Below are 18,969 nucleotides of genomic sequence, written 5' to 3'. Positions count from 1 at the left end.
TTTCTAAATAATGCGACCTACGTAAAATATATATTTACATATGTATAAAGACTCCAAAACATTACATACTTTGACAACTTAATTGCTAGTTACTCAATTGATTTATTATTATGATGAGTAGCTACAAGTTAATTATAGAACCATAATTTTCTTGCGAACGGTGACATATTTTATTTCATAACTGTATTTATTTGCATTTACATTTTATTTTATTTTATTTTTATATCAGCAACTTAAATCTGAACTAAACTTTTAAGGTGATACATTTACAATTTTAATGAAAATAGAATATTAAGATAACAACGGCATTTAATTTACTTTTTAATTCATGGACATTCCCTAATCTTATCATCGTTTAAAACAAATATATCGATGTATTGACTTATCGATGTATTTTTAGTGCAAGTATAAAAATCCAATATTTGGAAATTACTAAAGGGATTAGATTGTGGGCTAGAAGTATTTAATTAAGTATTATACGTAATTTACGCAACAGTAAAATGACCGAAATATGTGAACCGCTGACCCTGGCCAGAGGTTAGATTATTCTTTGCCCAGAAAATATCCACATTGATTCTAAATATAAATCAATTCTTTTTCAGACGTCAAGAGGTCTATAGAGCTATTAGAAAAACTTCAGGCCAGCGGAGACTTTCCCACAACAAAATTGGCTGCACTACAAAAAGTTCTTAATTCTGATTTCTTGAACTCTGTTCGTGAAGTCTATGAACATGTTTATGAAACTGTTGATATACAAGGCTCACACGATGTTAGGGCGTCTGCAACAGCTAAAGCAACTGTGGCTGCCTTTGCTGCCAGCGAAGGCCATGCCCATCCTCGAGTGGTTGAATTGCCTAAAACTGAGGAAGGTATGTACATAAGTTGTATGTTATCATCGACAAAGAGCTGTATGGATTGTGTAATGTCTTGTGTATAAAATAATTATAAATTTTTGTGTGTAAATATGTTCACCAAAGACTCTTCATTTAGATGGGGACTGCACCAATTTTTACTAAATGATATACCTATCGTATCATATGTATTAAATATTCGTAAATCAAAACAAGCTCTGAGCATATGAAATTGAAGGAGAACAATATATATAAATGAGGATTTCAATGTTTTTTCTAATCTATTTTTGTTTCAGGATTGGGCTTCAATGTGATGGGAGGCAAGGAACAAAATTCTCCCATTTATATCTCTCGAATTATCCCAGGTGGTGTTGCTGATAGACATGGAGGATTAAAAAGAGGAGATCAGCTGCTTTCCGTTAACGGAGTGGTAAGAAAACTATAATTAAAGAACTTTGCTTAGCTTATTAGTCAGCGACATACATATCTCTTCAGAGTTAATATGTCGATATTCAGCTAAATTAAGACTATGATTTTAAGTAATGCTTATGGGGGATGACTATGTGTTTAAGTCATCATAAAATAACTAAACCTTTTTATATTTTACATTTCAGTCTGTTGAAGGCGAAAATCACGAGAGAGCGGTTGAATTATTAAAGCAAGCGATTGGCTCCGTAAAACTTGTTGTACGCTATACGCCTAAAGTTCTTGAAGAAATGGAAATGCGTTTTGACAAACAACGTAATACCCGTCGTCGTCAATAAAATTTATAATTTATGCATTACCTTAACGAATATTACAATATGATTTATGAATCTCATATAAATGATAAAATTCGTTCGGCCATTACGAGAACTATTGCCTATTAATCCAAATGGAGTGAATGGATGTTTACGAGAATTTCTACAATATGGAATGCTTAAAGTCTTGGGTTATTCGCGTTATTCTTCACGAATATTTCGATGTAACGTTTCCCTTTTGAAGTACTTATTTTGGTGCCTAATATTTTATTCGTTGAAATACAAAATTTGGAAAGTATTAAAAACAACTGCCATGCAACAACTCTACGATATTGTGGATCCGAAAACTGTAAGCTTATATCCCGTCAAAAACGTACGCTATCTACATCTATCTTGAATACTGACTAATGCAAGTAGGCAGAAAAGATTAACTTTTTAATGGAACAAAAATTTAAAAATTCAGTAGAAGTTATTTGGTCAGAGTACGTACACCGACGTTCCGTAGTGGATATCAACACAAAGTAATGCCGCTTACCAAAAGAAAAATGATATTTTCTTAGCAAATTACATATACAATATACTTAAATCGTTAATTAACCCTTGTCGTTCAATGTATAACTTTAAATAAGCAAAAGTTTCACTTTTCGATTAAAATATGTTATGCAAATACCAATGTCCACTAATCTAGCTAATGTCTCTCGTTTTGTATTGAAAACTATTCCATAATCAATAAACCTACTTTTAATAAATATAAATAAATACATTGCTTTGCTATCAATCGAAGTGATTATCGAATAATATCTAAACTGTATGCATTTACTAATAAGGCTATCAAAGAAGCTGTCTTGAATATGTAAACCTTACTGTTACAACATTGCCTAAACCACAAAAGTACAGAATTTTCTACATTTGGGTGCTCAGCATGTTTCTGACGCTTCAGTTTACCATACGATGGTGTGTTAAGCATAAAATCTCTTTTTTGTAAAATTTACGGGATTGCTGATGGAGCGATATTAAATTGTTTTGCCATGTACATTTTGTTTTTTGTTTTTTTTTTGTCAATGGCCAAAAAAAATGTTATTAACCATAGAATACATATACCGAACAAGTGATGTAAAGCGTTTTGCACACTTCTTTTCGAGCGTTAGTTCCCAGACCACTTCGTATTTGCTCGGCTCCTCAGTTTTAGGTTCGGGCTACGAAAACATGGGAACAAAAATTCATTTCTCTGTGTTCTATGGTTAGTGATAATGTCTTGCTAGAGCTGGGAAACCATCGATGGAAGGCTCCATCGATGGTTTTCCCATCGATGGAAAAAATAATCGATTATATCGATGGTTCCATCGAAAATTTTTTCCTTTTAAATTTTAAACGTTATTTGTATAAAAGTCGTACTTTTCATAATAGAAATAAATGTAAATAAAGCTCTTGTAATTTCATACTTTTCCTTGTACATATTTACAGAATAAGAATAAAGAGTATAAACAAATATAGAGAAAATATAAAAGTTTAATTCATTAAATCTTCATTTCCAAAACATAACACAAATTCAACATAACGATTTGAAAGATAACTTAAATATAAAAGAGATCCATTTTCTTTCTTATCGACAAAATAAAAACAATAAAAATATAACAAATTAATAAAGATATAGTAAATATTCAATATTTACTAAAATAAAGTAATACTAAAATATTAATTAGTCTTGTTGTTTTCAGGGAACAGCCATTCATTTTTGTTCAAAAAAATCAATTGATTGACATTTTTTTCTTTCAAAGACGCTCGGCGGTCAGAAATCAATTCACCCGCCTTGCTAAAAATGCGCTCACTTTCCACAGAGCTAGCTGGAATAGCTAAGTATTTAATAGCACAATAGCTGAGTGCATTTAATTGGTGTTCGTTAATCTGAAACAAAACGGATCATTAAAACTATAAAATGAAAGCGTTCTATAAATTACCTTCCAAAACTGTAGCGGATCGATGTCATGAGATGCATGTCGTACTGCCTCATCATAACAATCGCATCTGCACGTCCCGTTGATCTTTTTTCTGATATTTTTTTGTCCATAAATGTAAATAAAAATGAGGAATCGTTCTCTTTTGGTAGTTCCTCTTCAATTTCAGGAACTTTTGTATTCTGAAAGACGGCAAGCTCATCCTCGAGTATTTGTGCTGCCTGCTGCCCGTTAAATACATTTTGGAACCCATCTTTATTAAAGCGGGGGTCCAGCAAAGTCGCTAGCCTTGTGACTGTTCTACCTTCATACGGATATAGTCTTTTTTTAATTCCGTTCATTAAAAATTTGCATGCATCACTGCCAACAGATGTCTTCATATTTGGCAACAGCAACTCTAAAGATTTGGTCAAAGCCAATATTGCCGGTATGACCAGCGAAGCCGTTACAGTTTTAGAAGCCGATGTGTGCTTTGTTGCCGTCTCAAACGGCTCCAAAACAGAGCATAAATCTTGTACAATGCGGAAATGGTCTTCAGATAGGGGAGTAGGCGCATTTTGCGATTTTAAAAGTGTCGCAATAAGCGGCTCCCTTGTCTGTAAGACCCGTTGCAGCATATAGAACGCGCTGTTCCACCTTGTCGGCACTTCTTGCAGCAAATTTAAAGGGCTGTCAGTATTTTGAGCGTTCTTAAATTTTGCGGTTGCAACAGAGCTGCTCTTAAAGAACGTGACAATTCTTTTGACACTGCTGACAATTTCTTTTATAAATACTTCACCCATTAAATCCTGAACAACCAGGTTTAGCGTGTGTGTGAAGCAAGGAAAGTGTCTTTTTTGTAATATTTCACACGCTCGTATCATGCTGGCTGCATTGTCCGTTACAACTGCTGTGATGTTTGATTTGTTACTCAAAGCGGCGATATATCGATATCGACAAAAGTCCATCGATATATCATAAAAATTAAAATCCATCGATGTAATCGATGGTTGCATCGATGGTTTCCCAGCTCTATGTCTTGCTCTTGCGCGATTGATTAGGTTTTATGCGTACGTCTATTTGACACTTTTAAGACGTGATGTTGCGCTTAGAATACAAATCGACAAGATAAACAAAAATGGTGTCAGAAGCGCAAAATTGAACATGCACAGCGACATAAGTGTGGCAAAAGTTTTCAAGGAGATCGAATCTTTCCGATTTGTCTCGATTTTTGATTTAGCGGGGTACAAATTATCGAGATTTAACTGTATATTATATATAAAGCAATACGTTTCAATTAATATGAAGAGAGTTTTACCAAAACAGCATTACAACAACCAACAAAATCGCCATTTATTGACATCAAACGATGAGGAAACAATTGCTTTAAAAATCGATTGTGGCGCGAGCATCGTCGTGTGGTGTGATTTTGTTCCGAAATTGCACGTCATCTACAGCCATTTCGATGACTCTTTAGGCCCATAATACTCCACGAAACTTGTCCGCAGTCCCGCTTTTTACCGGCCCAAAATATTTCGTGCAAACGTTTCATGGCGTTCTTAGCAGGCGCACTTTTCACATTATTTTATTTTTTATAGTTTTCACAATTGACTTGTTTTGTTCAATGTAAATTTAAACAATTTGGGTAAGTTAGCGTGGCGTATACTGATTCATTTGGACCGAAGCTTTCAAAGCTATATGTCTTTAAGCGACCTTACGTCTCTGCCAAAGGATATACATAGGGCTGCCAGATGGATCCGTCGAATAAAGACAGAGCTATATTGGATTGATATTAGACAGTTACTAATAAAAAAATATCAAAATATTCCGTTGAATAATTTGAATATTAATATTCTAAAAATATTGTATGTATTAAATTTAATTGTAAGAAAACGACTAAGTTTAATTGATGCAAAATATTTTATTTTACAAATCGTACATTGATATTTTTACAACATTCGGAAAAGAATAGCGTTCTAAGGGCTACATTAAAGGTCTGTACAACAATAACATTTCAAAGAAAGCTTAGTTTGAGATGGGTAATCAATCTGGAATATATATAGAGATAATTTAGGGCATTTCTGAAAACGCAGTACTAAAAGATGACAATATCAAATACATCTGGTAGACAAACCATGATCCAAATAACCAAATAACCTAATAAATGCAAGCTTGGAAAGTGATCTCTCTTTTAAAAATATGCATATGCAATCGTTTTCTTAATACATTCATTAGTTAATCGAATTCAGAACATAACAGACTTTTTAATTTGAAGTGCGGTATAATCTTTCCTAATCTTCTAATTTGCAGGAGGGCATACCCTTAATACAAAGAATCTGAATGTTTTCAATTCAACGAATAATATTTTACTAACGACAGTACTATCGATGTTTGAAATACTATAAAATTGATGTATCGAAAATGCAACCTTGTTATTGCGAGTAAAAACATCTGTGTGTGAGAACAATAGCAAATGCAATATTTTGACTTTTTAGGCAATTTTATTTATTTTAAGTAGTAACGTTAGTATTTTGAAATACATATAATGTTTACATGAGCGCGCAAACAATTTCAATACTTAATATATATATCTTAATTCCCACAACAACAAAGATATTGGTACAATTAAGGTCATGGGAAGTATTGAAAAGGCTTGCATTTCCGGATTTCTTTGCCGCCTTTGCTCAGAAATGCATAGAACAGTTATACACATATATGGAGACCATGGACAACGATTATGTCTTGTCGAAAAAATCAATGGCTACTTGCCAATTACTGTAAGTGCACATACACAAATATGTATACGGATGTTGTCCGGCTCATGCAATAATTTTGTTTAGATATCTCCTACTGATCCATTGCCAAAAACCATTTGTAAAACTTGTTTATATCGGGTGGAACAGCATTACACCCTGTTAATGAGACTCACACGTATGCGGGAAGAACGCAAACTCAAATTACTAGGCTACAAATCACAAAGGGAAGCAGTAAGTATAGTTCAATTCATAAATTTTCTAAGACCTTGACGGCATGTTTTTATTTGTTTGACAGGAAAACTTCTCAATATCTAGCGTCGAATGTTCCGATGACGACGAAGCAACATCCACAGGAACAAATAATACACCTGGCGCAGCTGCAAACCCCAGCCCTGATAAGTCTACAACTTCGATTCGGAGTAACAGAGACAGTACTAATTTAGAAAACGCAGGGACAAGCAGTACTCAATCCAATGTGACTACTGCTCCGATTACTTCAGAACATGACCCACAAGAACTTTATCCAACGACTTAGAAGACTACTTTTTATTTATCTTTGTTTAACCTAACCAAGCACCATTTTCATATGTACGTATTATTGATAAATTAATATATATATATATATATAAATATCAATGTTGTGTGAACTTAATTTTTTATGTACTTGCAGACTATATAATTTTGTCATAAATTGTATGTATATTACGTGTCTATATCATTATTTGCATTAGGGGTGGCACGCATTGTGTCGAAAAGACATTTCTTTGTTTTTAGATTGTCAAATCTATTTAGCATTGGTAAGATATCAACCTACTTTTCCCGTTGTCAGAGCCATTAAGTAGGCGCTTTGTGTGAATCTGTAAATGGCAAGACAAATTAATCGTTGGGATGACTACAAGACTCGTTGGGAGTTGCTTTGGATGCTTTTGGCTTCATAATAACAATGCCATGTATAGATTTACTGATCGTAATTTAAGATCTTGCAGATATATTGTCGGGCTACATTGTCATTATTCAATTGCACGTTGCTGAAGATTATGGATGAATAAATTCGCGTGCTTAAAATTGATCCTTTTTGCAGTCCAGGCTGTACGCTTAAACCACTGGCGGCATAGAAGAATAATGCTCTAAATCTGTGTATATTATAACTTATAATTATAGAACAACCGATAATCACATACATACTCTACTTTACGTAGAGCCAAAATAATTTCCCAAACCCAGTAAACGCTTTACGAAATATCCCTAGTTTTATTTTAATTAAAGCAATTACTTTAATCATGTCTGTCATTTCGTTTTTACAGTCTTGATTTAATATCAGTGTACTATTTTTACAGCTCATACAGGTGCACTTAAGTACTAGAAGTACTTAGCTTTTAAAATCTGATAGATAATTACATCTCTTATTCATCGGCTTATTAAAAGTATATTTATTTACATATTTATAAAAAAAATTAAAACTATTTATCTAAAATGGTTATGAATTATTCTTCTAAAATTCCATTGTATTGCTTCTCTGGATATGTTTGTAAAAATTTTACATGAGACTTGAACAAAGAGTAATTTTGTCATTAATGATTTGTTTATGTTTGTATTGTAGATTTAAGTACTTTTTCTGGAAAGGTGCCATATTAAGAGTTTTTAATGTTTCTATTTACATATATATTATTCATTATCTTTTTTTCATTTAAAATAAAAACAAATACGTTTAAGCTCGTCTTATTATTTCACGAAAACATAGAAAAAGCAAAATCCCTAATTAAAAGCTGTTGGTTACTAAATATGGACAATAATGTATGAGATTCTAGTCTGGGAAGCTCTAACTTGATAATATGATTGGGATGTGTACGTACAGCCCAATTATTATGTACTACCCATTCAATATGAACTGCTAAAAAGACTATTCGCCACTAACAGAATATCACCTGAGACTTTTCCACAACTAGATTCGTTAACAGATTGTGCATTCAATGCTGCGCGAAGCGGTAACAGGAAATCGTTGTATACATTAGAGCTTAGCTGATAGCTTTCAATAGCCGAATAGATTGTTTTAAATAATGGTTGCTTATCGGAATGGAAATAGCCCCGATTACCATGTATTAGCTTTATGCCTGATCGAGAAGAATTGCAAATACTCATATACATACAGTGGTCTGGTCGATAGTTATATTCACATGGAATTATATATAGTTTGTCTGGGTGGTAATAAAAAAGAATATTTATAATATCTTGATCGCCCCACGTAATTCGTAGCTTAAATTCTTTATAAATAGGAAATACATGCTGCTCCCAATTGAATTGCCTCATGCGTGTTAGATTCATAAGCATGACTCCAGAGTTGACGCCAAGTCGTCCATAAAATGGATGGCGTGCAAATCGATTATACCACCCAATATTTTCATTTTCGTGCTCAGGCGCCAGAGCGGCGATTTGAGTTTCATTAAATTTTCCAAAATATTTCCATATATCCGTAATTGGAGATAAAAACAATATATCTGTATCAACATATAACAACGAATCAACATCCTTCAATAAAGACTAAAAATATAAGTTAATACAAATCATTAATATTAAATATTGATTTTTTTTTGTTTTTCATTAAGTTTACTTACAGGTAAGAATAGGCGTTGGGCGGCGCAAGGCTTAAACAGATTTTTCCATTCTTTCGCACTTTGATTTGGAAATTTTAATGACAATAGTTCAAAGTCAAATTGCTGAGAAAGTGTATCGCGCCAGTCAGTCAGTTTCTCGCTTATTATATCAGTTAATGGAGCTTCCGTAAATATTATAAATTTAATATATTCCTGATAATAATTATAAAGTAGAGCTGACTTTATCATAACTAGCGTCTCTTGAGCGCGTTGGCCACAGGCGACTGCAACAATATGAAAGGTGTTTTTCTTATGGCGCCTATCAAAAGTTACATAGAAATGTTATTAATTTTTTAATTTAATTTTAAAAAAATTTAAAATACACATGCAAACCAATTTGCCAAAATTAACATTGGTTATGGTATTTAAGATATTAACAATAGTTTTTCCTATTAGCTACTAAAAGCGGACATCTCCGTTTGACAAACAGTTCAATATAACCGAGGATGTCCGCTGTAGGGAGACTTCACATTACATATGTATCTATGTACATATCTAATATACCATACGTACGTACATTTCATTGGTTTCAGTGTCGGATTGGGCAGATGCTGCATGGTCCCAATTTGGACGCTCGTGAAATATGTACAAAATAGTCGTGAGGGCCACACAACTTAGAAAGCACATGTGGAAGTGCCGCTGAAATATAGTCATGTTAGTCAGACTTGTTACTATATAAGTTTATTGTTTACCATTTTGTTTCTGATATTGCTACATAGATACATTTATGCACATATGTATGTATATTTGTACAAGTGTGTTTGTTTGGATATCATAAAGCAGGGCGCTGCCCAATATAGTGTGTATGTATATATTATTATTCGAAGCTATATATCAGAGAGCAGTAATGATTGATCGCATTTTATATAGAAAAACATCAATTTATTTAGCATTACAAAATCAATATAAATATGTTTCATTGAAAAAAAGTAAATACTGTGTTGTGCTAGCCATGAACCAGTTCTTTTGATCTAAGTGATTCTTTATTTGGAGTTCTAGCTGCCGGCCGGATGGCGCGCTCTGGGGTGCTTGAATCTTATAAATACAATTTTATTAGGGAATGCCCCAAATCCGAAAATCAAATCAATCACATTTATTCATTGTCATATATGTTTTTGGAAATATTACTCTGTAAAAGAAATTATTGTTAAATATTTTTCTTTAGAAAGACAACACAAGTTTCTTTGGTTTTGGTATATTTTCTTAAAAGCATCAAAATGAAGTAATACGTTAAACAATAAACTATGTATATTTAGTTTAATTAATTTAAATAAAGGCTGATGGAACTGAGCAGAAATTATCCAATTGCAAGATTAAAGAGCAGTTGATAAAAAATATAGATAGCATCGATATATGTATATTGAATAATTGTATTGTAGGAGCAAATCCACTTCTAAGATATCGATATGTTAACCATCACTTGTATGATTTGTGACTCATACTTGACTATTCCAATTACTAGTAACAAGTGTAAATTCTTAGTAGAGGAATTTTTTTTGCCAAATTATAAATCAGGGATTTAATTTTGTATCTTTATTTTATACAACATGTCATACCAACATTGCGGAATGCCCGATCAGACGTTTCTTTGGGACGTATTTCAAAGGTATTTATATTAATAAAATTTGGCAACGTACGTATGTACATATGTATGTATTTAAATTTATATTGTAAATATACACGTAGACCCACATATACATATCTATGTACATTCGCGAAAGCACTGTTATACAAGTGTATGTTATTTATTCCATCGATATAACTTTGTATGTGCTTTAAGGGTCGATAAAGACAGGAGTGGATATATCTCTGCAGATGAACTACAGGTTGCTCTCTCCAATGGCACATGGTCAGCTTTTAACCCGGAAACAGTTCGACTTATGATCGGAATGTTTGATCGCCAAAACAGGGGAACCGTATCTTTCGAGGATTTCGGAGCACTATGGAAATATGTAACTGATTGGCAAAATTGTTTTCGCTCGTTCGACCGGGACAATTCCGGCAACATTGACAAGCAAGAACTTAAAACTGCTTTAACTTCCTTCGGCTATCGTCTATCTGACAATCTTATTGAAATATTGCTCCGTAAATTCGATCGCTTTGGCAGAGGAACAATCCTTTTCGATGATTTCATCCAATGCTGTATTGTTCTATATGTAAGTATTTTATTTTATTCTGCTTTATAACAATGAGGATATTTTGATGATATAAACTTAATTTATATTTATAATTAAAAACATAAAAAAAAAAACATATTTTGGTCTTAGTCATCAAATAAAAATATGCTTAATTATTTATTTACATTTTTTCATAAAGTAAAAATATTGATTATATCAATATACCGATATTGTTATAATATTTGTTATGATAGGTTTGTTTTATATTATATTGTTTTATATATATACAGTAAAATTTAAGTAATTTTATTGAGAAATCTTATCTACTTGTAAAAGATTTTAACACTATTTACATTAGATTACCAGCTTTGAAAATATGGTTTGGAGTACAATTGTATAAACAAAAATAAAGAAGAACTAAACAAGTTTTAATTAGATAACTTAAAAAATTTATTAATAAACAATTTTATTTAATTGCAGACTTTGACTACAGCCTTCAAGCAACATGACACCGACATGGATGGGGTCATAACAATCCACTACGAACAGTTTTTAAGCATGGTTTTTTCACTTAAGATTTAATAATCAAATGTCAAATTTATACTATACAAATGTAACTTTATATGTATACAAATATGTAAATAGCCTGGATGATCTACTTTTTAAAGAGCCAATATTTGTGAACTTGTTATCCCATCCTCAAACTATAAATTTAAATAATTACTATCGTAAGCAATTTTGTTAGACTTTTAAGCTTATTGTATAATATTTGATATAATACTAAAATTTAAAATCTTTATTTCTTTATGTAAATCTTAAAAACTAAACATTGTTATTAAAATTTTTTGATGTAACAGCATAGTGAAATTATATACATACATATTTAAATAATTTTAAATCAAGTCTGGATAATTATACATTGGAACTGCAGGAGCCGTCTGAATGTGAAAATTGACAACAGAATTCCAAGTCTTATTTCTAGACGCTAATTGTCTTATGAATATTAAGTTTTGTGATAATTCATTAATTCATTCATTTGCAGTGGAACCGATGACTTGTAGTATTCTCGTTCAGAAGTAGTAGTAGGGGTGGTGAATGTAAGTAGTCTGCTCAGATTCTCGCACAAATTTATATTGCTGAAAGATTTATTGATTTATTACATTAGAAAATAATAGCAATATTATATACTAATATACTAATTTTTGAATCGGTTATTTTATAACCAGGTAGAAGCAATATTTTTTTTTATTTTTTTTAATGGAAACACTTTTCCATTACTTATGAGCAGTGGAAACAGTAAAAATAGGGTAGCCTCAACTATGTAGAATCATATCTTTGTTTAAATAAACGAAGAAAATATTTATTGAAGTTTAACAATAACTTATATATACCAGTTATCATATTCTTGGCTATCATGCTCATTATAATTTACGGCTCGAATTTCTCTAACCACATTCAGTTTTGACGATATATATCGATATAAATATGTACAGTGACATTATTTTTTACCATTTGCAACCGGCAGAACAGTGTGCGTAGAAACGTGTCATGAAAAACGTGTTTCATTGCCAGACATTTCACGAACTAGTTCAGTTCTTATGATTCTTTACCCATCTCATTTTGTTACAGTTAATTACTTTGTTTCGTCTGTAAAGAATGAAAAAAGTATATTGTCGGCATTCGTATCAGCAGAAATAAATTTGTCCTTTTAAGCAGGCCGCGTTTAATAAACTAATTTTTTAAATTGTGTAACCTAAGAGTGCATTACCTTAATAAAATATTTCAGAAGCAAAGCAAAAATGTCTGAACTTCAATCATCATTGCTATTGAAGAAACAATTGGCAGGTATGTTACACATGTCTAATTATGAGCGTATGTAAGAAGTTATGCATGTATGTACATATTATACATAGGGAAGAACAGCAGAAATTGTAGCGCCATTAACAGGTATATGTACATATACGCACGCATGCCACGATGTACATATGTACATACATTCATACATACTTATGCACATAAGGCATTAATTTAATTGGAGCACATTTCGTTGTCAACTAATTAATAGAAAAAAGTGCATAAACGTATATTTATGAACAAATATACATATGTATACTTGAGTATTTTAATGTATGTGTAAAAATGTATATACCCGCTGCCGTATATATATAAATATATGAAAATATTTATATATATAGCATGTACATATATATAATTAACATATAATTTCTATATATACGTATATAAATATGCATGCATAGCGTCTTAACCAAATCTTCTCTGTTATCACCCTTTTGATTGCCTCTTGTTTCTTTGTTATTATATTGGTGGTGAAGAATATTTTCTTGAATCACCACAATGACTATGTACATATGTGCCACAGCCAATGCTCGATAAACGCATGTACATACGTACATATGTATGTACATTAGTTGGCGTGTATCTATGTATATATAAGTAGCTTGGTAAATAGACAATTTAATGAATGGTGTTAATAAGTTTACAAAAAAGAATTGATTTTAAAGCTATATATATACATATATGCAAAAATAAGATATCTTCTTCTGCAATGAATACCAATATCATATTGTATCAGCATATATTCTACAATATATAAAAATACCAATATTTGTATCAGCATATATTCTACAATATATAAAAGTATATTTAAATTAATATCTATTAGTTTCAAAAGAGTAAAGAAAATTCAATCATATATTTTTATTTATTCATTCATGATATCCTAAATTTTGGCTATGTAACAAGAATGTTAATACACATTCGTACGTAGATGAATATTATTTTACATTTATTCATATCCAATTTCAAAGAGTATTTAAGATTTGTTGAGTCGTTCGAGAAGTCTTCAAAACACAATTTTTATTTTGATTGCTCATCGATATTAAGATCTAAATTGATAATTTAATATACGAGTGATTTACGGTACAAACTAAGTTCACGGCTTAAAGACTGTCCCTGGAGCTGGGCTTATTCTTGCTGCACTGATCGACCTGATGTTTGCTGATAATAATGTATTCGTTTCAGTAATTTTAGATTCTTCAGCTAATACAAACGAAATTTTGCAAGTCACTGCATTTATAATGTATAGATATATAACTGTACTGCTAAGCAATATACATATATCTATGTACAATAATATTCAATTCAAAATTGTTTGACTCAAATAGATATACATAAAGCTTTAGTAACGAGAATAATATGTTGATAAGAGATTTGTTTGGTCGACTAATATTCTATATTTTTTAAGACAATAGAAAATTTCTGTTGTGAAAATTATTAAAATCTAATTAATTACAAGAGATAGCACGATTTTATAAAAGACTTTTAAACTAATATTTTATATATATATATAATTTTCACAAAAGAGCTTTGTTTAATATAATTGCTTTAGGAAATGTGAATAATTTTATAATCTAAGATCTATATATAAAATACATCGTTATATAAGTTCAATGAGTTACAGAAATATTTGATAATCATATATATATACATATATTTTAACAATACCAAATTCTTATTATTCTTTTATTTCAGAACTAAATAAGAACCCAGTAGAAGGTTTCTCAGCTGGATTAATTGATGAGAATGATATATTCCGTTGGGAAGTCCTAATAATTGGACCACCAGACACACTTTAGTAGGTTTATTACAGTAAATATATTTAAATAACATACAATTAATATATTAAATGCGATCCGATCCCATAAAGTAAATATCGTTTATATATTAATAACTATATGATCCTCGTGTGCTTACAAATTAAGCCAATGATAGACTGAAAATAGAATTCATAATTGAAACTCGTTGTAATCGAAAGAATCAGAGCTGCATATTTTTGTTTTGTTTTGGGGATTTTCATTAATTAATTTATTTCATTTTCAATTTTGCTTGGATTAGTTGACTGCGTACAACCTTCCTCTTTAGTGGCGCCAGGAAAAGTCTGCAGTCCCATTTGCAATGGTGCGTACTCTAAGTGGGTTCAATGCAAACCCTGTTAACCCTGTACCTAAAGCTTTAAACCGCCACACCATCCACTACTGTGATGCATTGCCATGAAGAAAGTGAACATATATTCTTTGACATCTTCTGTCATTTATTTAGAAAAAAACTTTTTAGTTGTAAACTTGTAAACTTTTACATAATTTCACGTTAAAATGCTGGCAAGCAGAGCCTTGGTGTACCTTTATTTTAACTATTTTAAATTAAATTTGGATTTATAAGTTTTTAGCTCCACGACTACGCTGGGATGGATAAGAATGTATAAATATTTTTAGTCCTCAAATCAAAGGAACTTATTTAATTTGGAGAAATTGAAGTGTAATTGATTGAGCTCTTGGGTGCCTTCGAAATTGATAAATATATTGCGGTTAGATATTTAGATTTATGATTTATGATTTCAGATTGAATTATATAAAACTAATTTATATAAACATTTTTATGGAATCATACAAACTACTTTTAGCTAGTTGCTGGTGGTATTTTATAATAGTGTCTGACTTAACGTCAAATTAAAATAGATTTTTTTTAATATAAATATTTTTTATAAGGTCGACAATTTTTCAGGCTAACCTCGTATATATTTTATGCATGTGAAAAATTTTTTATATTCATCAACCTCATTGAAAATGGTGTAAGATAATGGTATGATATGGTACAATTAAATAATTTGTTAATAAATTAGCAATAAAGTAAATCCTTTGTATCAACTGTAGAGTCCATCCCACCACGTCCGTACGTCAGTGAGCATGTATGAAACTGTCGATTTCGATACCTTTCAAAGCGAGAAACTTTGCCTTCGTGTATTTCGTATAATTTATCAGATTCAATTCTTCGTCCTTGCTTTGCTACCTCTCTCACTTTCTTCATAAAATCGGGAAATCATATTTAAAATTATATTTATATATGGTATCAAATACCATATCTCTATCATGATAGTTGAACTGTAAAGCACAAAAAATTGTATGAAATGAATTGCGTTTAATTGATTGTAATTAGCATTTATACATTTCTCTTATAAAAACTATATATTTTTTAATTTTCATTATATTATGCAATTACTATCAATAAAATAGGTTTAATAATTTTTTGTATTGAGGTCATATAATATAGAAATATGTATTACTTAATTATCCTTCTCGTTCTATTTGAAAGCTAAGATATTGAAGGTCGTATTGAGTGTCTTGGTTTTCATCTAGGCTAGGTTTTATAAATCATAATAGTCGGAAGCAATGTAAGTGCTCAAACTTGGCTCAGTTTGTCTGGTATCAATACTTTCTGAATAATATTTTTTGTCTATTGTGGCAAATGCTAAGCGGCGTGGATGCGTTCAAAAACTTAAATCCTGACTTATCATTTCCCCCTATGTTAATATATACAATAGATTTATCAATATTTTGATTAACGTATTTGCTTTCCTTTTTTTGTGTTTCATTAACAGCGAAGGAGGTTTCTTCAAAGCGCATTTATACTTTCCTAAGGAGTACCCTCTGCGTCCACCTCGAATGAAGTTTGTTACGGAAATTTGGCATCCAAATATTGAAAAAAATGGCGATGTCTGTATTTCAATTTTGCATGAACCTGGAGACGACAAATGGGGCTACGAAAAAGCATCAGAGCGTTGGTTGCCGGTACACACAGTGGAAACTATTTTGATATCCGTGATATCAATGTTAGCGGATCCCAATGACGAGTCCCCAGCAAACGTTGATGCTGCCAAGGAATGGAGAGAATCCTACCCCGATTTCAAGCGCAAGGTGGCACGTTGTGTCCGGAAAAGCCAAGAGGAGTGTTCGTAGAAACAGGATTTGCTCTATATTTGTATATTTATATTAAAAATTTGATACATTAAAATGAATAACTGAATTAATAGACATATAAACTCAAATTCTTATATTGAAAATTTTATTTTAGAAGTTATATGAGCTAAAGGGGAAAAATTTAAACGAAATTATCTAATCCCTCAACCCAACAACGCCCAAAAATGGCAAAATGGCAAAAAAATGCGATCAGATTAACTGGACTGCATGGGTCATTCTGCCATCACGTACTACTCAATGAAGGAGTTCGAGTAGTTGATGTGATGAATCGTAGTCAGCTCTCGCTGTCCTTGAGGAGTTGAAATGATGATAATGGTAAAGGCGAAGCTCGTTTTCCAAAAAAATAAATGTTGATTCGAAGCCTGGCTTGACATATTTTATACTAAATTACACGGCTCTAATATCACCGCTATTGAAGCTAGAGACTTAAAACATGTACTCATATGTTCTCAGGTGCCCACATCTTATAGTCTTGAGATGTTCTCTTAGCGTTCACTAAATAAGGGCGTGTCGATTTAATATTTGTTTGCTTTTTTTTTTTTTTTTTTTTTTTAGTGCTTGAAATTGGAAATTTTGATTATACACTTGCGAGTACAACTCCCATTAAAAAATACTTAGAATCTATATCTACGCTAAAAACGATGTCTTTCACCTTTACCTAAAGCAAACACCTTATATATAAAGCCAGATTAAACTGTTTTTGGTCCGCGAATGATTATTAGGAAGTCAGTATCACATGACTAACATTCTTACTGGTTTTTATATCTATTAATGTACAGATATAAGCGATGGAGTATATTATACAATGTAGTTGGATGGTGAGATGTTCGATCTTTTTCTGTCTGTTAAATTCCTGCTTAAATACATACTTGTGAGTTGAGGACGAAATAGCTGTCCTGTCAGGTAGTATCGCTAAAAGGAAGCCATACATTCTATTGTGTAATAAAATTGATCACTACACTAAAACATAATGCTAAGATCTAAGATGAGTTTTACTATGCCAATATATAATACCAAAAATTATCATTTAATGGAATTAAATGTAATATTTATGTCGAGCTACGACCTAAATTAAGGAGGAGACATGCAATTTCACATTTAAAAAATATAATTCAACTAATAGCAAACACTAAGACACAAAAGTAATTTCATATTTTACTACTAACTCTTTCAGATTTAATAATTGAATGAAAATGGATTATAAAAACAATTGTAAGCTTTATTTTTTTGTTATTCGGAAAATTTGGTAAACCTGTCAACAAAGGCAATTTACTTTCAACAACAACAACAGTGTTAATAATAAATTGAATTCCGCCTGAACTTTTGCAGTTTTAATTCAAGTGTGTATTTATTATCGAATATGTCAATATTCATCGATAACGGAATCGGCTTTTGATTTGCTTGCATTCGAGTGTGGCCGGCAACCAATATGGATAGAGTGCTTGGGGGGAAAATCGTTAAGCCTGAAATAAAAAGTACCTGGATTACGTATTTTTGCATCGATTTAACATTATGTTTTTCTTTGGCCACTAACTAACTCTAGTTAGTGGTTTGCCTAAATTAAATACAAAAATTATGGGTCGATATTACATTCGATTTAATCTAAGCCAAATATACATACATATGTATGTACATACATACATGCGTATGCGTGCTTACACAAAGTTGAAGTTGCGTATTTGTATATAAACATGCATACGTGTATGTAAATTTTTGTTTGTTTGTTTTTAATCAGCCACTCAGGTTAACTAAGTACATAGTATCTGTCAAACACTGATTATAAACATTAAGTCCATATGTATGTATATACTCATATATATATGTATATATATATATATATACATATATGCATATATGTATATACATTTATTTATACGTATATTTGTTTGTATATGTATAAATATATATTTATATATACATATGTAGGTGTTTACATTTGTATTTTTCTACCCAATGGTGATGAATCTTTGAGGGTACACACAAATATTAAAGATTTCAGTTGCTCGTGCGCTGCAGCTGCTCACAGTTCGCTTTTGACGAGTTAAAGCTTTAAAAGCTACTGTCTCCAGCTTAAAAATTACTTTTA

At 31.3% G+C, this 18,969-nt stretch overlaps 5 protein-coding genes, 2 long non-coding RNA genes and 1 pseudogene across 11 annotated transcripts; 4 read left to right on the top strand and 4 right to left on the bottom strand.

The window, feature by feature from the left end:
- Nucleotides 1-373: 373 nt before the first annotated feature.
- veli (L27 and PDZ_signaling domain-containing protein veli) lies at nucleotides 374-1,706 on the top strand. The gene is made up of 4 exons (XM_018017968.2): nucleotides 374-537; nucleotides 603-869; nucleotides 1,148-1,281; nucleotides 1,466-1,706. Exons 1-4 carry the CDS (start codon nucleotides 501-503, stop codon nucleotides 1,613-1,615), a joined length of 588 nt encoding a protein of 195 aa, XP_017873457.1. The 5' UTR covers nucleotides 374-500; the 3' UTR covers nucleotides 1,616-1,706.
- LOC149270871 (zinc finger BED domain-containing protein 4-like) lies at nucleotides 394-5,341 on the bottom strand (annotated as a pseudogene). Its single transcript, XR_016268526.1, has 2 exons — nucleotides 3,550-5,341; nucleotides 394-3,496 (listed from the first exon to the last, which is right to left on the bottom strand). The product of XR_016268526.1 is annotated as a zinc finger BED domain-containing protein 4-like (transcript).
- Nucleotides 5,342-5,890: 549 nt separating this feature from the next.
- LOC108620933 (uncharacterized) lies at nucleotides 5,891-7,225 on the top strand. Of its 3 annotated transcripts, none has more exons than XM_089461945.1 (4): nucleotides 5,891-6,047; nucleotides 6,139-6,302; nucleotides 6,366-6,512; nucleotides 6,577-6,911. In XM_089461945.1, exons 2-4 carry the CDS (start codon nucleotides 6,159-6,161, stop codon nucleotides 6,814-6,816), a joined length of 531 nt encoding a protein of 176 aa, XP_089318071.1. In that variant the 5' UTR covers nucleotides 5,891-6,047; nucleotides 6,139-6,158; the 3' UTR covers nucleotides 6,817-6,911. The 3 variants fall into 3 exon arrangements, 2 of the variants coding, with proteins under 2 accessions (XP_089318071.1, XP_017873458.1); XR_016268525.1 differs by adding an exon at nucleotides 6,952-7,225 and having other exon boundaries at nucleotides 5,947-6,302; nucleotides 6,577-6,869; XM_018017969.2 differs by having other exon boundaries at nucleotides 5,947-6,302.
- Nucleotides 7,226-7,368: 143 nt separating this feature from the next.
- shams (glucoside xylosyltransferase 1 shams) lies at nucleotides 7,369-9,914 on the bottom strand. 2 transcript variants are annotated; one of them, XM_018017965.2, is made up of 4 exons: nucleotides 9,625-9,914; nucleotides 9,450-9,571; nucleotides 8,894-9,191; nucleotides 7,369-8,819 (listed from the first exon to the last, which is right to left on the bottom strand). In XM_018017965.2, the coding sequence occupies exons 1-4, from the start codon at nucleotides 9,655-9,657 to the stop codon at nucleotides 8,160-8,162; spliced, it is 1,113 nt and encodes a 370-aa protein (XP_017873454.1). In that variant the 5' UTR covers nucleotides 9,658-9,914; the 3' UTR covers nucleotides 7,369-8,159. The 2 variants fall into 2 exon arrangements, with proteins under 2 accessions (XP_017873454.1, XP_089318067.1); XM_089461941.1 differs by having other exon boundaries at nucleotides 8,894-9,156.
- Nucleotides 9,915-10,333: 419 nt separating this feature from the next.
- Nucleotides 10,334-11,915, top strand: Alg-2 (Apoptosis-linked gene-2). The gene is made up of 3 exons (XM_018001039.2): nucleotides 10,334-10,538; nucleotides 10,713-11,088; nucleotides 11,530-11,915. The coding sequence occupies exons 1-3, from the start codon at nucleotides 10,480-10,482 to the stop codon at nucleotides 11,629-11,631; spliced, it is 537 nt and encodes a 178-aa protein (XP_017856528.1). The 5' UTR covers nucleotides 10,334-10,479; the 3' UTR covers nucleotides 11,632-11,915.
- On the bottom strand, nucleotides 11,724-12,556 carry LOC149270870 (uncharacterized). The gene is made up of 2 exons (XR_016268528.1): nucleotides 12,441-12,556; nucleotides 11,724-12,185 (listed from the first exon to the last, which is right to left on the bottom strand). It is a non-coding gene; the product is annotated as an uncharacterized LOC149270870 (long non-coding RNA).
- Nucleotides 12,557-12,661: 105 nt separating this feature from the next.
- On the top strand, nucleotides 12,662-16,951 carry Ube2g1 (ubiquitin-conjugating enzyme E2G 1). Its single transcript, XM_018019240.2, has 3 exons — nucleotides 12,662-12,894; nucleotides 14,602-14,704; nucleotides 16,505-16,951. Exons 1-3 carry the CDS (start codon nucleotides 12,849-12,851, stop codon nucleotides 16,860-16,862), a joined length of 507 nt encoding a protein of 168 aa, XP_017874729.1. The 5' UTR covers nucleotides 12,662-12,848; the 3' UTR covers nucleotides 16,863-16,951.
- LOC149270869 (uncharacterized) lies at nucleotides 15,028-18,953 on the bottom strand. Its single transcript, XR_016268527.1, has 3 exons — nucleotides 18,818-18,953; nucleotides 15,249-18,346; nucleotides 15,028-15,153 (listed from the first exon to the last, which is right to left on the bottom strand). It is a non-coding gene; the product is annotated as an uncharacterized LOC149270869 (long non-coding RNA).
- Nucleotides 18,954-18,969: the final 16 nt, after the last annotated feature.

The sequence above is a fragment of the Drosophila arizonae genome, chromosome 2 (genome assembly GCF_054131065.1).
Source record: "Drosophila arizonae isolate 15081-1271.41 chromosome 2, UAZ_ARI_1.0, whole genome shotgun sequence".
In the NCBI taxonomy this organism is placed as follows: Eukaryota; Metazoa; Arthropoda; class Insecta; order Diptera; family Drosophilidae; genus Drosophila; species Drosophila arizonae.
Note: the sequence above shows the minus strand (reverse complement) of the source record. Positions and strands in the feature narration are given on the sequence as shown.

Coding starts and splice junctions, on each gene's coding strand:
- Ube2g1 (XM_018019240.2), top strand. CDS start 12,849: ATGTCTGAACTTCAATCATCATTGCTATTGAAGAAACAATTGGCAG. Junction 12,895..14,601: donor ATTGAAGAAACAATTGGCAG/GTATGTTACACA, acceptor CTTTTATTTCAG/AACTAAATAAGAACCCAGTA. Junction 14,705..16,504: donor GGACCACCAGACACACTTTA/GTAGGTTTATTA, acceptor TTTCATTAACAG/CGAAGGAGGTTTCTTCAAAG.
- shams (XM_018017965.2), bottom strand. CDS start 9,657: ATGTATCTATGTAGCAATATCAGAAACAAAATG. Junction 9,192..9,449: donor GACACTGAAACCAATGAAAT/GTACGTACGTAT, acceptor AACTTTTGATAG/GCGCCATAAGAAAAACACCT. Junction 8,820..8,893: donor CCCAACGCCTATTCTTACCT/GTAAGTAAACTT, acceptor TTATATTTTTAG/TCTTTATTGAAGGATGTTGA.
- veli (XM_018017968.2), top strand. CDS start 501: ATGACCGAAATATGTGAACCGCTGACCCTGGCCAGAG. Junction 538..602: donor ACCGCTGACCCTGGCCAGAG/GTTAGATTATTC, acceptor ATTCTTTTTCAG/ACGTCAAGAGGTCTATAGAG. Junction 870..1,147: donor ATTGCCTAAAACTGAGGAAG/GTATGTACATAA, acceptor TTTTTGTTTCAG/GATTGGGCTTCAATGTGATG.
- LOC108620933 (XM_089461945.1), top strand. CDS start 6,159: ATGGGAAGTATTGAAAAGGCTTGCATTTCCGGATTTCTTTGCCGCCTT. Junction 6,303..6,365: donor ATGGCTACTTGCCAATTACT/GTAAGTGCACAT, acceptor AATTTTGTTTAG/ATATCTCCTACTGATCCATT. Junction 6,513..6,576: donor ACAAATCACAAAGGGAAGCA/GTAAGTATAGTT, acceptor TTTGTTTGACAG/GAAAACTTCTCAATATCTAG.
- Alg-2 (XM_018001039.2), top strand. CDS start 10,480: ATGTCATACCAACATTGCGGAATGCCCGATCAGACGTTTCTTTGGGAC. Junction 10,539..10,712: donor CTTTGGGACGTATTTCAAAG/GTATTTATATTA, acceptor ATGTGCTTTAAG/GGTCGATAAAGACAGGAGTG. Junction 11,089..11,529: donor AATGCTGTATTGTTCTATAT/GTAAGTATTTTA, acceptor ATTTAATTGCAG/ACTTTGACTACAGCCTTCAA.